Source organism: Lepidothrix coronata, unplaced genomic scaffold, assembly GCF_001604755.1.
Source record: "Lepidothrix coronata isolate B3197 unplaced genomic scaffold, Lepidothrix_coronata-1.0 Scaffold45, whole genome shotgun sequence".
Taxonomy (NCBI): Eukaryota; Metazoa; Chordata; class Aves; order Passeriformes; family Pipridae; genus Lepidothrix; species Lepidothrix coronata.
Window position 1 is genome coordinate 1,513,640 of NW_016690225.1, and position 17,443 is coordinate 1,531,082.

At 36.3% G+C, this 17,443-nt stretch overlaps 1 protein-coding gene across 1 annotated transcript in view; it reads left to right on the forward strand.

Annotated features, from left to right (window-relative positions):
• Nucleotides 1-17,443, forward strand: part of ARHGEF10 (Rho guanine nucleotide exchange factor 10) — an 82,669-nt gene that overhangs the window by 44,872 nt on the left and 20,354 nt on the right. Inside the window, exons 18-23 of the mRNA XM_017814491.1 lie at nt 1,484-1,611; nt 2,070-2,170; nt 3,548-3,669; nt 6,858-6,944; nt 8,332-8,555; nt 9,780-9,937. Of these exons, the coding sequence (XP_017669980.1) occupies nt 1,484-1,611; nt 2,070-2,170; nt 3,548-3,669; nt 6,858-6,944; nt 8,332-8,555; nt 9,780-9,937 (820 nt within the window). The remainder of the gene's footprint in view (nt 1-1,483; nt 1,612-2,069; nt 2,171-3,547; nt 3,670-6,857; nt 6,945-8,331; nt 8,556-9,779; nt 9,938-17,443) is intronic.

Sequence of the window (17,443 nt, forward strand, 5' to 3'; positions counted from 1 at the left end):
CTGTTAACTGTTAAGTATTATAAATAGATTACACCCATCCTTCTAATCTTGTTTTTCTTTATTGTTTTTAAATGTAGGTGGATAATACAAATGTTTGCATTTGTTCAGTAGCTGATAAGCTCATATGGAAACAGAATTACATTTTTATGTTAAGAAATTGTGTTCTTGCTGTTAGACAAGGCAGTAGGACGATGGTTGTTTGGAGGAAGCTCTTGATGCCCATCCAAGATCATAATCCTGGCTTTCGGGAAACTCCTTAAAACTGAGTGTAAATCACAAAAAGGATTTTTAGGGGAATTTTGAAAGTATTTTGCTTTGGCTTTGTTCACAACCCTTTGATTTAGCTTGTATTCTGGCAAACAAATATAGTACTTAACACCACATTTCAGAATGAGTTGTCCACAGTCTTGAGACTTATAAAAATTGCTTTTTTGTCTGTTTTGGATATTTTATGTATGCTCACACACAATTTTTAACTCCTACCTGCTACCACAGGTTGTAAATATGTATATGTGTGTATGAATATGCAAAAGCTGAGTTTCTCTTGGAATATCTTGGCTTCAGAGTCAAGGCATTAAATAAAATATAGCATTTTGTGAAAATATGTAGTCTGAAGGAAGTTTGTGGAAACACTGTTTTTGGACAAAGCTTCAGAAGTATTTGAAGGTGAATTTTGTCTCCATAATTGGGAATATGTATACCACAGGTACCATAAGACATTCACCCATTAACATATACAAAACCTTTCTGCCAGTCAGAGCCAACTACATTTTGAAAACTTAAAATTCAGCCACTGTTTTCAGGTAGAGATGTGTAAGATAATTACAATGACAAGTTGAGGAATGAGGTCAGCTTCTCTATTTTTGAAAAACACTTAAATTTTCATACAATTCTGCCTTTGGAACATGTGTGTACTTTTGTGTACTTGTTAGTCTTGATGCTTAAAGTGTCACTCAGGTGTGCTTTTACCCTCTGTGACAGAACACTCAGCTTGCAGTAGGTCATTGTTGAAGCAGCTTAAACACATACTTAGACCACACAGACTGCTTTCATGATGGGTCTATAAACATTTTGGCTCAAAGATATGAACAAAAACATTGTCAGTATGATTTGTACATGTTTTCATGAGATTTTCTTTAGAAGCAGAATTTGAGAATTCTGGAATAAGTAAAGGGCTTGTAGGTACACCTGATGCAAATTTACATTTTTTAATCTGGTGAATGCTTGGGAACGTCATTTGTATATCATCAAACACAAATGTGAGCAATGTGAGATTAAGTCATCAGATAAAATATGTTAGCAAAAGTTTTACAGATATTTTTGAAATATGTTTACAAATATGGCTAAATTATCCATTATTAGAATGTGGACTCATTGAAGCCCAGGTGCCAGGAATTTTGTTATATGCAAAGATCACTTTAGCTAGCCTGTTGGAAATAGACTAGTAGGCTGGTGTTGAATCTTAGCTTTTTTAATTTTGCAGAACTTAAACCAATCTGTAGCCCATGACTGGACCTCAGGTTTACAAAAACTGATTTTGAAAAAAGAAGATGAAATCAGAGCAGCAGATCGCTGTAGAATTCAGCTGCAACTTCCAGGAAAACAGGACAAGTCAGTAGAAATCATGATTATGAAATTTTCTAAATGGGCTTATGTATTAGGCATAGATGTACTAGCTCTTCCCTCTCTTTTGTCTCTGTAGTTAGCCCCTGACTTTTGCTCTTATGCCATGATATTGGGAGCTTGAATGTTCCAGAGCAGTTTTTCTCCTGTTCCTCAACTCAGCATTCCAGATGCAAGAAGCAAAAGAGGAACCGTGGCAGTGACAGCTAACAGAGAGCAGCCACTTTTGTATTCCTTTGCCAGGGAGGGTGTTCCTCTCATATTGTTTCATGTAAAGAGTAGAAAAATGGATGTATAGTGTATCAAAGCCTATATGCTTATATCAGAACTGTGTCTTTGTCTAAGTATTAGAAAATAATGAAATTTCATCATGCTCAACATTTCTAGACTTGGCTGTATCTCATAATAAATGCATTTGGTGGCTTTTTTTTTTTTTTTAATTGCAGGTCTGGGAGGCCAACTTTCTTTACAGCTGTATTCAATACATTTACCCCTGCCATCAAACAGGCTTGGATCAACAATTTACAAATGGCTAAACTGGCCCTTGGTAATTTTTAGTTACTCAAATTTCCTATCAAGTTAAAATAGCTCTAAATGTATAGTCTAATTTTTTTATTTTTATTTTTAAAAGATTATTTTTTTTGGTGAAAATTTGTCTGCAGATATTTTAAAACACAGTACAGTAAACAGTAGTGATTGTGTATCACTATAAAATAATAACATAATAGATAAGATGAGGCCTTCATTATGAAGCAAAGTATTTCAATGAGGTCTGGTGATCATTACTAATTGTTACATTTAAATCAAAAAGAAAGAGATAGACTACAGGACAGACAGGTGAGGAAGTTATTTGACTATAAACATATTTCTTAGGATCTTATGAACTTTTTATACTTTGAACTTGAGGTTCAAATTTCTCAGTTTTAGCTCAGAATTATTCTAGCTAGGAATAATTCTAGGAATTGTCAGTTAAGGCTGTTGGGTTGATTTGTTTAGCTTTTTAAGTGCGTTATAAACTTATGGGTGTAGTTTTATTAATGCAAAATTTCTATAGCTGGATATGTAAAACTCAACTTTTTGTGAGGGAATTGGTTTTTTGTTCAGTTTTTTCTTTTCTTTTTTTTTTTTTTAACATAACACTGTAGTTTTCACACCAACAGACCTAATCTTAGTGGGAGCAGTAAAAAATGTGCTGTCCTGTTATGTTATTAATCTCCTCTGTTTGCACAGGGCTATAGGTTTTCAAAGATACCTGGCATTTTGAATGTCTAAATTCAGAAACATTAACTTGCTACAAAGCAAGTTTCACCAGCATATCATTAAAATAGAGTGCTTTTATGGTGTCTCACTGAAGGCAAGCAAAATAACAAAAAAGAAGAGAGAACGGATGTCTCCATCATTCCAGGAGGAGGATCCTTACAATTATGATAAATAGTAGAGAGGAGTTACAGAATATTCTGAGTTGGAAGGGAGCCACAAGGATCATCAAGTCCAACTCTTAAGTGAATGACTCATACAGAGATCAAACCCACAACCTTGGTGTTCTTAGCACCATGCTGGTTGGTGCTCTTACACAGGCAGAGAAATGCTATTTGCCAAACAAATTTTCTAGAATCTAAGAAGAAGTTTGATGTGTGTTTTTCTCTTTCAATAACCAATTGACAAGATCATTAAGAAACTACCATTTTGCTAATGTAAGGTGTTCTTTTTTTTTTTTTTTTTGCATAATCAGTATGTATGTAATCTACTCAATGGAATTTTTGGTCATAGTTTTATGTTGTCATTTAAGCATATATAGCATGAGAACAGCCTGATCAGTATTGATGAGTCCTAAGAGAGTTCTTTTCTGTTCCTGTGGAAAGTTGAAAATGATTATTCAGTGAAAGTATTGCAGGATGTTTGTTATTTGTTCTTCCCATTGCAGTGGAAGATAACCTATTAGGTTGGTTCTGTGTAGAAGATGATGGAAATCAAATAAAAAAAGAGAAACATCCTCTCCTTGTTAGACATATGCCAGTGATGATGGCCAAGCAACAGGAATTTAAGGTGAACAGTATTTTTATATGAGATTACAATTGCTTTTTTGTGTGATATAACTGCTAAATACCATATTGTAAATACAGCTACTAGTTCTCTTGAGTTACTACCTTGGTGCAAGACCAGTAGCAGTGAAAGATCCAAGAGGGTCAGAGGAATACTGCAATCTTTGAGGCACTGAGGAACATCGTGTTTACTTTTATATAGTGTGACATTGACTTTCAGATGTAAGCTCATCACTCAGTGTAAACAGAACTGCTGGAAATTTTTAATTCTTCTTGAGTTTTCCAAGTGTGTGTTGGGGGCTTGGAAGTAACCTAAAGTTTATAAAGTCCAGGAATCTGATCTCCACAATAGCTGTCCTTTACTGGTGTAACTGTGTTGAATCCTCCTCAAATTTCTGATTTACATTAGTGCACAGAAAACAATAGTTTTAAAATAGTTTTTAAAATTATATTTTGTGGGATCGTATAAAAAAATGTAGTTCTGTTCTGAACAATGATACAGAAGTTGTCTTAATAGTTGACTTCCTAGAGTAATACGTCAGTTTGAAGTCATACCAACCACTGGCTTTAATTAGGAAAATAAGTACAGCATGTCCAGGCCAATAGATGGAAGGGAAGGGTACTGGATACTGGTTTTTTCCTGTGTATCAACAGGATTTCTTGTTGACCATCAGTCAGTTAGGCTTATGCAAAGACACTAATGGAAATAAAATTGGGTATGTATGGCCAGAATCCCAATATTAAATTAACATCATTGCATGGACACTGCTTAAAGAGGTAAGTCTGCATGCCCTCCCTGTAGGACAGCCTACAGGAGGGAAGTGCAGCTGGCAGCTTCACTCCAACTGTGAGTATACAGGCCTGGATGTTGGGGGAAAATAGTTGCTAGTTAGAAATGCAGTTGAAATGTGTAATAGTGTTAAGCCATTCCTGTGATACTGGTTTTCAGAGCAGAGCTGTGGTTTAGACTACTGAAACTCTCTAATTTCTCACACAACCATAGTCATTCTTGTCTTATTAAACAGTTAGTTTTTTCTATATTGACAGCATTTACCTGAGCTCTGGGTCAACTTTGCCAGTTTTGCACCTCCTAAAGAAAGGATGGGTGTGAGCCCATCTGGTCATGTCTTGTTCTTCCAAGTCCTCGATATTACTAGAAAATACGATTTAAGTACTACTGGTGGTTTGTTAGGGTGTCAGGCCAGGTCTTGGGCTGGAAAGAGACCCTTTACTTGGCTAATCCTCCTTGATAGCTCTCTCTCTGCTGCTCAGGCTGCCCAGTGGGGTAAGGAGCTTGTAAAAACTTCTCTCATCAGAGCAAGTTTACACACCAGGCTTCTGTTAAGATCGAGAGCTAAACTAGCAGGGTTTAACTGTGAAAAAATATCAGTTTTGACTAAGATGCAAAGGGACAGAGAGATGCAACAAGCAGCCTGGAAATACACAGCATGCAGGCTGTCTTGTTTTTCACTAGGGATGTATTTCACTGTCACAGCTACTGTAAGTCACCACTATGAGTAGATAGCTTCAGCATGTGTTAAATGAGACATGTCAAGACTGGCATGGATAGCTCTATTTTTTTTTTTATTTTTCTCATCTGTTGATTTCAGTCTTTTATCTGTATAGTGAATTGCGTTGGTGAAAAAATAACATTGTTTTTAGTAAGGATAATCACTTTTTACTCAGGCTAATCACCTGAAGCCTGCTGACTAAAGGGAGATTTGTGAAATTCTTTGCGCTTTGGAAAATTAAGTAAACTTGGAATTTACAACTCTTAACTTTTGCCTGCTTCTTTCTTTCTTTTTTTTTTTTTAATTATTCACTGTTGAGAAGTGATGTTGCAGGTTATGGTGAAGTTGTCTTAAGTTCATACTAACCAAGTTGTTTTTAGTACTGCAATATAATCACAGCAATGTCCGAGGTGAGAACATTAGTGGGAATTATAGAGAACCTTGTGTAAAAATGTTGTATCCCACCTCATTAGAAACCTTTTGATTACATTAACAGTTACAAATTTATATATTTTGAATTGTTTCACTAAGCGTTAGGGAACTCTGCCATGGATATTAGGGAAATTAGAAATTCATGACTGGTCATAAAAATGTCTTCTTCAGATCCTTGATGCTTGAATAATCTGCAGAGTTGGGATGGACTTAAATATAGATCTTGAGTCTGGTGTAGCTTTCATATTTTTTTTAAATGGTCTGCATGATAAAATCATGAGTATGGTTATTAATTTACTGACAGTAATATGATGACATGAGGTTGGGATGGAGTAAGGGTGTTATGGAAGATAGCATTAGCATTCAAAATGAGTAAAGCACCTGGAGAAATAATCTGAGAGGAAAAAAAAATAAAAGGGCTGACAGTCAGCAGGACAGACACATGGTATTTCTCAGGGAGAAATTAAGAGCTTCACAAGTACAGATTGAAGAGGTGTTTGAGTGGAAGGGTCTGTTAAAGTCATTTTAATAGACCAGCAAGCTAAGGATTGGTTAGGAATGTAATACTGTTACAAAGCACAATCAATCAATGGGACTTGTAGAAACAGGCTTCAGAAGAGGTAGCCATGGTGTAGTGCTGTCACAGCTCTGCTAGAATGGCATGTTCAGATGAGAAAGTTCTGTGCTCTCAGATATACGAGGCTGATACATCTACTGGAGAGATACCAGTTCGAGAAGTGATGATAATAATTTTAAAAACAAGAATATAAAAAACCAATTATTTGTAAAAAAATAATTAATTGATTAAGTGATAATGTTAATTTAGCCTAATGAAGAAGAGTCTCAGACAAGATCATGACATATAAAAGCCTTATGTGTAAAAGGACACTGCAGAAAAAGAAGTACCTGGTGGCTGAGATGAGAGATAACAGGCTAATGATTATAACAAGGATGACATTACACTGGGTATTTGGAAAAACTTAATAAAAATCATGAAGCATTTGAGCAGATCAGCTGGAGAGTTTGTAGTCTTTGGCTTCGAACATCTTTAAGAGTAGATAAGGAATATGTCGGGAACAATACCGATGCAGCTGACCCTGCCCATGGGAAGCTGGATGGACTAAAGTGACTCCCTGCCTTTTGGGATTTTTTGATATCTTTAAACATTTTAGTTAATTGCAACCTAAAATAGACAGAAACAGGCATATCTTTCTAGTATGGTAACAGCTCTCTTTTCTTCTCTTTGAAGGTTGAATGTGCAGCTTATAATCCGGAGCCATACCTCTCTGGAGAAACAGAGTCAGATTCCTGTGCCATGGAACATGGCTTTCTTTGGGTAAGCATAATCTTTAAAAGCTGAAGAGTTGACTCCTGTTTTTCTCTGTTGCTTTTTGTGACTTTTTTTGTGACATAGAGATCTGAAAAAAAACCTAGGTGTTTTTTTTCTTTGTTTGTTTGAAGATAGACTTCTATAAAGGATAGCTAGTAATTTGTCCATGTGATCTTGCTGTTCTCTGTAGGCAGTCAGTTACGTGTGTGTGATTTGTTAGTGCAGCACAGAACAAATTCCAGACAGCTGAGCACATTCATGAGGGAGTTACGTGCTAATTTATAATGAGGGCTGCTAAAACCCATATGAGCTCATGCTGTCCTACTGTCTGTTTTCATATTTTAAGAATGTTTTAGCCATTAATAATCTGTTTAAACCTGTACATAGGAAAAAAATTACTCTAGCAGATTGTTATGACCCCAAATATACAGATATTCCAGCAGACAAAGTGAGGTGGTCAATATGGTTTTGGTTTTTTTTTTAAAAAAGCAGACTAATGATTTCAGGAACTTTTCTTATTACTATAGTACTGAAATTTTAGGCTAGTCTTGTGAATTAAAAGTTAGAAATAGCTTTTGTTGGTGATCTTTTTCAAGGTGACTCATATAATTTCTTTGTCTTTGCTATTTGTAAATATATGCCAATTAAAACTTTCTACTGCCACAAAATATCCTTTCTTTCTGTTTCCTGTGTTTTTTCATTTTTTACAAACATAAAGTGTTACTACATAGAAACATTTACTTCTGTTTGGGTAGGGTTTCTTTGTTTTGTTTTGTTTTTTTTTACTTCTCTCTGATCTCTAAAATATACAAATTTGTGTACATATTAATGATACTTATTTCTGGATCAGACTGAAATTTAGGATCCTGTATCAGCAAGTTTACAAAAGGGATTTTATTATATAATCCCTTCTGTTGGCACAGAGCATTTCTTTGTAGACCTGTTATGGTGCAAAGGACAAGCCTTTAAGTTATTTCAGGTTCTCTTAAATGCATTACCTCAGGTAATGCATTTAAGAGAACCTGAAATAACTTAAAACACCTGTTATTAAAATAATATATTACACAGATAATTATTGTAATTGCATTACATAAAGTATATACTTTTGAGTCAGACATCAGAATAGGCCATAATATTATTCCTACTTTCAAAAAATAAAGAACTGGTTTTGAGAGTGTATAAGGCAATTTTGTGTACATAATGTTTTGACATCTCTTGTGTTTGTGCTGAATTATTTTCTTACGTCTTAATGCATGAAAATTCATATTCACACATACAAATTGAGATACACTCTTCAGCTAACATTCCAGTCATTCCTGCTTGTAAATGCTGATCTTCCTGGAGACAGCTCAGTCTTAGTATATTTCTTTTTATTTTCCTTTTTCCAATTCAGATTGGCAGTTGTACTAATCAGATGGGCCAGATTGCAATAGTCTCATTTCAAAGCTCCAGCCCCAAGGTTATTGAGTGCTTCAATGTGGAATCACGGATTCTCTGCATGGTCTACATACCAGAGGAGGAGAAGCTGAAAGAGCAAAACAAAGCTTTAGACTCTGAAAATGTTCTTGCAACAACTTCTAATGTGCCTACTATTTGCCTTGGCATGGAAGAAGGAAGGTGATTCTTGTTTTTGGTTTAATGCGTATGATTTATTCATTAGTTTTACTATTCTATAGCAAAGTTGTGTGATACATTTCACAGACAGTGAATATTCTGACTTGGAAGGGACACACGGGGATCACCAAGTCCAACTCTTATGTGAATGGCTAGTGTGGGGATTGAACCTGCAACCTTGGTGTTATCAACACCATGATCTAACCAACAGAGCTAATCTCAGGGTCAATTCCAAGAAAATATTTGCTTTTTTAAGAAGTATCCATGTGTTATCCCAGTGACCTCAACGTAGTCTTTCCACTTAAATCAAGGAAAAAATACACTCTACATTATTTTAAAATATACCGTGTAGTATTTAAAATTAAAGCAATGCATCTCTCTGATGAAAGAGGATTAATTAATTGTGCATCATATCTGAAAAATATAAATATTACTTTTGTAATGTTACAACATAATCTTCAGGTATTGGAAAACTTTCAGAATGGCAAAGAGGAATCAATTGACCTTCTACGCTGTGATATTATGCAGGATTTGCCATGCGAATGGATAATATTACAGTTTAGTATTGACATGAATTATTTTACTCTATTTGAACTGATGGCCTACTGACTCATCACTTGATTTATACTGAAGAACAAGACTACATTTTCTGAACTTTTAGGTCTGTAACCAAAGAGATCTGGTTATAGCTAGTGAGGGCATAACTGCTTAAGTACATGTTATTTTGAAAGATATTTCTAACCAGTCTAAGAGAAGAACAAAATTCTCCAAGGAAAATGCCATGTTTCCAGAAATTAGTGCAATTAATTCCAGATTTAACAATATTCCTAACATACCCATGGTAATAATCAGTAGGAATGGTGTAAATTTTAAGTATAATTGACGTCTGGTAGCGAGTTTTTCTTGTCCCTAGTTCTCCAGGTAATACCTATTTTTTTTTTAATTAATAAATATTTTGGATAGACTCATAATGAAGACTTTGAGCAGAATTTCTGTTATGCCTCTTCGTTGAATAAATGTTTCTTCAGACAAGGTAATATGAAAGTGTTGTCATATGTCAATGTTAAGTAATTGCAAATTATCTACATAGACATTCTGGAGTGTCAAGAATAAAGGAGAAAATCTTCCCCCCCAATATTTTATTCTAAACTTCTCATTTGCATATTCTATTAAGAACTATATAAAGCATAATGTCACAGGTCTGTTTTTTCTTGCTTCTTTTTATAGCATTTCTATTTACAAAAGTTGCCAAGGCTCAAAGAAAATTCGACTTCAGCACTTCTTCACTCCTGAAAAATCAACTGTTATGAGCTTAACATATAGGTCTCAATACTTGTTTGCTGGCTTAGTAAATGGAAACATCTCAATCTACACAAAAGCAGAAGGTAATGTAGTGATATGATTTAATGGCATCCTGAGGAACTCACATGTCAGTGTATTTTGGCAGAAGTAGTTTTTCCGCTACTATATTTTCCGAAAATTCTTTGTAAAACTGCGGAACTAAGGTTACTGGACTTTCCAGTACATCTGAAGAGACTTGTTTTCTCTTTTTGAAGGATGGTAGAGATTTTGATACTGTTCCCACTTTCACCATATGTGCATGTGAAAACTAATTTTTTCCCCTTAGCTTAAACCCTGAGATCTTCAGTGTTGCAAGAGTCCAGAAGTTTATGCACTAACAAGCAGTATACTGTACTTTACACAGCACAATGCTAATTCCACTCAACTACCCAATATTGGTGTTTATGAAAGACAAAAATTCCCTATTGATAGAGATTTCTGTATACCTCATTTAAAAGGACAACCCCATTCCTTCTGTACAGATAGGATAAGTCTTTCCTATGTGTGCAGTTCATGTATTTCATGGTAGGACTCCTTTTTCTATTAGCATCACAGTTGGTTGTTTTGTATCTAGCTGAATAATTGGCTAAAATAATTTGAATAAAGGAGAATCGCAGGTAATTCTTCTAAACCAGAACAGTCTTCTCCAGAAGTGGTTCAGGTTCTTGTCTGTATACTCCAGTATATCTCACTAACTCTCCTGCAGTACTGTATACATATCTAGTTAATTCAGTTCAAAGATAGCAAGACTCAAGGTTTGAAACCTGAATTTTTAATTGAGATTTTAGCAGAGACTCCTAACCTTGCCAAGTGCAGAGCCAGCAGAGATCTGGTCTGCCTTATTTGTGTGAGCTGCATAATGGTGGTTGTCACGCTTCTCTAATGAGATGGGCCCTGTAAACAGTTCAGCTGTATTCCTTTGGCAGTGTAGCTAAGAAAAGATGCATGAGTTGCACATCTACTACAGAAAATGTTAAGGATGGGGCAGAGCTGTTAACCAGACTGAATTACATTACTAGCTGGAGGTTCTTGCATCAACCAGGATCACAGCATTCCCTGTTTATTTTATGTCTTTTGAAGACACAGGTTTTGTGCAGCTCAATACTAACAGAGCCTGTCAGAGTCTAGGTCAGGATCACTGAAGCTTTGGAATGGGAAATAATCACATTTTTCTGACTCATCTTGTGGTCCCTTTTCTTACATCTTGGTCAGTGTGTGTTGTTTCAGTTCTCCTTACCCCATGGAAGTTTTGGGATTCAGCTGCTCCCGTCTTCCTTATAGTTGGCTGCTGTGGTTATGTGAGACAGTCCGCCTGGAGGGGTGTTTTTATGAGCGCTGACCTATTTTACCAAACAAAGGAATCCAAGCAGTGGAATGGGAGGGAGGGGGAATGCAGCCTCTGAGGAGCTTTGTGCAATTCATCAGGGTCGCCTTCTGTTCTGCAGAGGGGGTTACTTTCCAGCCATGCACTTCACCTTGGGTTTTGGTCTGTTATCATTAAGGAGATTAAGAAAAGATTTAAAGCAAATGTGAAATATGTCAGTGGATTACAATATATCTTGATTTGAAGCCTGAGGACAAATGCTATGACATGGACAGATAAAGTGGTTGTGCAGCCTGTTGTGCAGCTCCATGAATGAAAAAGGATAATCTTTCTTCTAGGATAAAAATCTACCTCACAATTTCTGATAGAGTTGTGATCCTTTTCTTTTCCTCCCTGGGCAGAAAGTGTGGCAGATCGGTTCAGTCACTGAAGCCTGATGCCTTACTGTAGGTAGTCAAAGACCTATGACTTGTGTAATTTGGTTTTCAGTACCCAAACAGCTCTAATTTCTCCTGTTGTTTTCAGGTGGCTCAATGCATGTAAATATCCAACTTGTACTCTCTTCTGACTTTCTTCACTAGAGAGCTTTGTCAGATCAACAGAGTCCAGAACGCTCTCTGGCTGCAGAAAATCTTGTCTTGAAGTAATATAAAAGGGAAACTGAGAAGTATGTACAGTAAACCGAGGAACAAGTGCCATTAGTGAGAGGTTGAAGGTGTGCAGTGAGATTTCTTCCTTTCTGGAGGGTAGTCATGTTTTGTGGAGACATCTCTGTATCCGTGTATTTTCACATAATGAGGTAAAAAGTACTTAAGTCTCATTTATGTATTTGAACATAAATTAAAAGCAGAGTCAATGAGGCGCTGGTATCATAAAATCTACTCAGCTCTTAAATATGAACTAACATGGTGATCTGTGAAAATGTCACAGAAAAGTAGGATATAGGTCAGCTAATATGTTAATTCTAAAAATAATCATTAATTATTATCAATAATCCTTAATTTCATGTGAGTGAGAAGACTACTTTGGGGAACTGTGAAATAGCTAATGCATTAAATGCTGTTGTATATAGGAATGGGAGCAATGCAGATTGCAAAATTTCTGACACCTCATCTGTAGGGACTTTATTTTACAGGGCAATTAACTTTTGCATAGTTATCAGTCTGAAAAATTCTGCATTTAATGTTTGCCTCAGGTTAAATTATTAGGAATATTTCCAGACAAAGCACTTTTCTAGAAGAGGTTAAGGGAAAAGTACATTGTATTGTCTTTGTTAAAAAAAAAAAACAACAAACAAAACCCCTTTGTGATGATTGCAGACAGCCCAGCAGATGTGTTTTCTGAGTGATGTAATAGCAAAAAAGGTCAATGCCTGTTTGACTTCCATTCACAAAAGTGTCTTAGGAAAGGGAAATCACAATCTTTATGTAATATAGGTGTATTGTTCCTGATATGCTGTACTCAGTTCCAGCTACTTCCTTTCTGCTAGGCACTGATACACATTTCCTTTCCATAAAGTCCTGTAAAGAATATGGAGAGAAACAGGAAAAAGAAAGTAAAAACTCAGTGATTGTGGCAGAGAGTAGAAGAATTAATATATTAGTAGTTTCAGAAAGAGTTTGGTTAGGATGAGAGAGCAGATGCATAAAACAGATGTGCTGCTTTGATTGCAATGATTGGTATGTGTAGCCTCTCGCTGGTGTGTACAGCACACACAGTGAGTTCTTGCATGCTCACTCCCAGAATTAAATTCATACCATTAGGCATGTTTGGTGATCCACCTCTCTGCAGGTGCCATCTGAACATCAGAGAACACAGGTTGTGGAGTCTCCATCCTTGGAGATATTCAAAGCCATATGGACACAGTTCTGGGCAGCCAGCATGAGGTGACTCAGCTTGAGCAGGCAGGTTGGAACAAGTAATTTCCAGAAGTCCCTTCTAAGCTCAGCTATTCTGTGACACTGAGTAGAGAGATGTCCAAAGAAAGCTTTAAGAAATTGAAACTAGGCATTTCTAAACATCGTCCTACTTCCAGGTGCTGCTGAGCTAGAGAAGTGCTACTTGTGTTTCACAGAGGAGAGCTTGCAGCTATGGTGAGTTTCTCAAGCTGAGGATGAATCATGCTGCTTTGTTTTTAAAAGAGGCTAGGAGAAAAAGGACATAGAATTTCTCATATAGTATCCTCACGGGTAAGGCACTAGATTTTCAGTTGAAGAGACCTCTATTTTATCAAATGTTTCTTTAATATATAAACTTTTGCACTGTTACCTCTCACCCAGTCTTTAATTCTTTTTTTTCCCAAGAGCATGGAGAAGGGATGCCAATGCTGCCATTGCCGCTCCAAGTATCTGTCACCTGGGTGGCTAGAGGTCTCTTCTGGAAGCCTGAAGATACTGATGAGAGTCATCTTTTGCCATAGAGAGAACTGAGCCCACACACCCATAAGAGAAAACTCTTGCGTGTTTTAACAAAAGCTGTATTTTCTAACAGGTTTTTGTGGAGCCTGTTCCTGTAGGTGTATGCTGCTAGGTTCTGGCCCTGAGATTTATGAAAAGAAGAAAGGCTCAGCTTTGAGGATTGCAATTGAATGTGAAAGAACCAACAGCTGAGGCAATTCTGGCCATGCACAGAACAGTTGTTTATATTCTTCAAAGAGACTTCACCATTAAAAATTTAGGGATCTCTGAAGATGACTTACCTGTCCAAAGAGGCCCCATGACACTAATCAGTGAGCATTTTCAGAGGATTAGTATCAAGGAAAATGATCAAAACTGAGAGGAAATACAAGAGTAAGGGGAGACAGTTACAACAGTGAAGGAGTAACAAGTCAGTTTATTGGCAAGATTCCTTGATTCATTTGGTAAGACACTTTTGTCTTTTGTTGGAGGACAAAATTTGAGGAAAGGAGGAATATGTGGAATGTAAAGCACTGATGTCAAAATGTAAAGCACTGATTTCAGAGCTTGAGTGGATTGATGTACTGTTCCAGCTTGTCTGAAGAGTGCATTTCTGGCATGTGATTGCCACTTAGAGTAGACGTGGTTGCTGTGAAAAGTAAGAAGTGGCATTAAGCTGTTAGAGAGAGGACTAGAGCAGTGATATTGAAATAAATACTGTTGTCTTGACTGCATTGTCACTGTTAGCAGTAACACATAATAATCGTTACCAGGAATACACTGACATTGCTGTGGCTCTTACTTGTATATCTCCTGCCGGGACCTCCAGCACCACTCTCTCTGTAACGTTAGATAGAGCTGTGTCAGCTGTTTAGCATGAAGAATTTGATGCATATGTGGAAAAAATGATTATGCATGTATAGCATAGGACACTCCTAGTTATATGTTATTTAGAAGAGCAGAGCTGACCCTCTCATCTTATTTCCAACTGGCAAGGAATGTGCTAAACTTTTTACTTCTGTAGCTACCATTTTACTCCTCCACAGTGCTGGTTTATGTACCATGTGATGGAAAAAATGTTTGTGCTCCACTGCACTAATTAACCAAGAACTGCTGTTCCCAGGGCTGTGTTGGCAGCTCTGTTGAAATCATCAATAGTGCTGCTAAGCAAGAGAGGAAGCTGTCAACAAAAAAGCACGTTTGGTTCAGCTCGACTGAAAGTGTGAAAGAAGAGAAAACTGCTACAAACTTTGAGAAGACTTTCTGAGGAAATAAACTATATGTTAACGTTAATAAGTTATCAAATATGAAGACTTGAGCTTGCCAACTAATTATAATTATGAAAAATACTAAATATTAAGAAATTATTTACAAATTAAATAATAAGAGATTTATAAATTACTGTAAAATAGTATTACTTTCCTTCACTAGGTTTTATGGAAACAAACCACAGAAAGATAAAATAGCCAACATTCTGTTCTATAAAATGAACATTGTTTTAAACCTTCCTATCTTATTAAATATGAGTGAATAGAAAGATAACTAATTTTCCAAAATTCATAAAAATCTCAAGACTCACAACAAAATTAACTAGCAGAAATGTCCTTATACATTAAAACCTTAGAAATATTTTATGAGCATGAGATATCTTTGATGCAGCTAAACTGCCTGATAAAAGCATTGCAAGGTGCTGTTCAACATTGGGATATAAACTATGGCACATAACTACTTGAGAAATATAACTTACAGAGAGTATTAAAAATAATGGCACAAAATGGATCTATTAGTATAAAAACTGTCTTCTATTTTTTAAACTATTAATCTAATATGTAAATATCAGACTGTTTTTATATAACATAAATATTCAGCATCTAGTTCCCAGAAGCCCCTAGATTCGTTTCTGTATTTGCCCCTGTTCTCAGATTTTGTAGATGCCTCTCATTCCTGCAAATAGCTGCACCTGCAGTTCATATAGATGCTTATATTCTATTAACAATAATGTTATTGAAACTAACAGAGGCTGTCATATCCTGGATATCAAGCATTTGGTGTACTTATATTAAGAGTCTACACCTGCTTTGATAAAGCCAGTTTAAGATCCAAGTCAAATAAAGCTTGCAAATCATACAGTAATCTTTGTGTTGCTAGTACTTGTCTGGACTTTTCTCACAAAGCAGAAGGAAAATTACTGTCTCTTCTTCCACAGTTTCCTTCATGTTACCACAGGTGTCAGGCTTTGGTCTTGTATTTGCTCAGGGTGCAGGTATCTGATTTACACAGAAGACTGACCTCTGGTTATAGGATATATGTGCTGCATATCACATCTCATTTGGTTCCATATATTTACCTCATAGGTAGAAGAAAAATTTATTTTATTTTGTGTGGCTTTTCATCATTCTAGAGACAATAGTGACCATAAAATCTTCCTGAAACTAAAATTATGTTTATTTAGAGAACAGAAGCAAGGCATTGATTGAGCAGAATTCTAAGACAAGCCACACTTCTGTGAGCACTCCTGCAGGTAATCTCCAGCCAGATCTCCAGGACTCATGCTGTATACATCTCCACTGTTTGTTTTTCTGTTGTTCAATTCCTACTTTTCAGACAATAGTTTGCTGGGGTCCTTGCACTGGTGTTGTCCTATTGTATGCCTTGAGATTTTGTTGGCAAAAGTTTTATCTCAGCTACTATTTCTGCTTCTTTTCTTTTTTGTTAGCAAAAAAATAAATTTATTCAGTCAGTAACTAACCAAGGATTTTACAGCATCAAACAAGGCAATTCCTTATCTTTTTGAAAGTGCTGGGACTAATTTTAACTACATGGATAGTTCCAGTTGTTGGAACTACTTACATAAGTCTGTCTTGAATCTGCAGGTGTTTATTTCTATAGAATAGAAATAATGCTTCTTTTCACTTAGATTTTAGAAGCAATGAACGTTGGATCAGGCAGATAAGATGAAACAGCCAGCATCAAACATGAAGTCTGTGCAGGCAGGTGTTGAATAGGGTCTGCTGAGATCTGGAGAGAGAGGCAGGGGAGAGTATTATGTTTTTCTGTAAGTGTGATTTTGATAGTCTTAAAACAACTTGTGAACTAGACACAGACTTGCTGAGTAATTTTGCAGATGGGTGATAAAATTCTTGGTCAGCATAGTGATGTTGTGATCTTTCTTTTAGCCAGCAGCCTGTGGATAAAACATTTACACAAGTGTGTTGGATTACCAGACTTAATCTCTTGCCTTATTGAGAAGATTTTTACCCATGCTTACCACTGTCAACAGATTTCCCTGGCTGCCACCAAATAAGAGGAGAGAGATGCACAGTGCTTAATTTCTCCTCCTGGTGTCGTTCCAATTTGTATAATTATTTAATCATTCACTGAGGCAGGGAGCTGAACACAGATGACCCATCCTTTAAATACTGCCTAATTACCAGACTAGAGAGTCTCCCCCTACCCTTTTATTCCCCTCATCTGTCTCAGATGCTGTCTGATCTGGAAGTTCCATTATTTTTTTTCTGTACGTTGTGTTGTTCAGTGTGAAAATATAACTACAAAACAAAAGATAGCTTTTTGTTCTGCATATCTGCACTTTGCCAAATTCAGAGTCTTTATTTTTCAGAAAAGGTAGCAAGAATGTACTAGAATTATGTTGGGCTTATCCCAAAAAAGGGTGCTACGTACAGAATGCTGTTACAACTAATGCAGTCAGCATCCCTTGCACAATGAAAGTTGGGCCACACACGTGTGCAGTTTCACTCTCTGAAGGCTTTGCACTGCCTACAGTGGTTACAGCATTAATAGAGTATGGGCAACCTCCACTTTAGAATTTA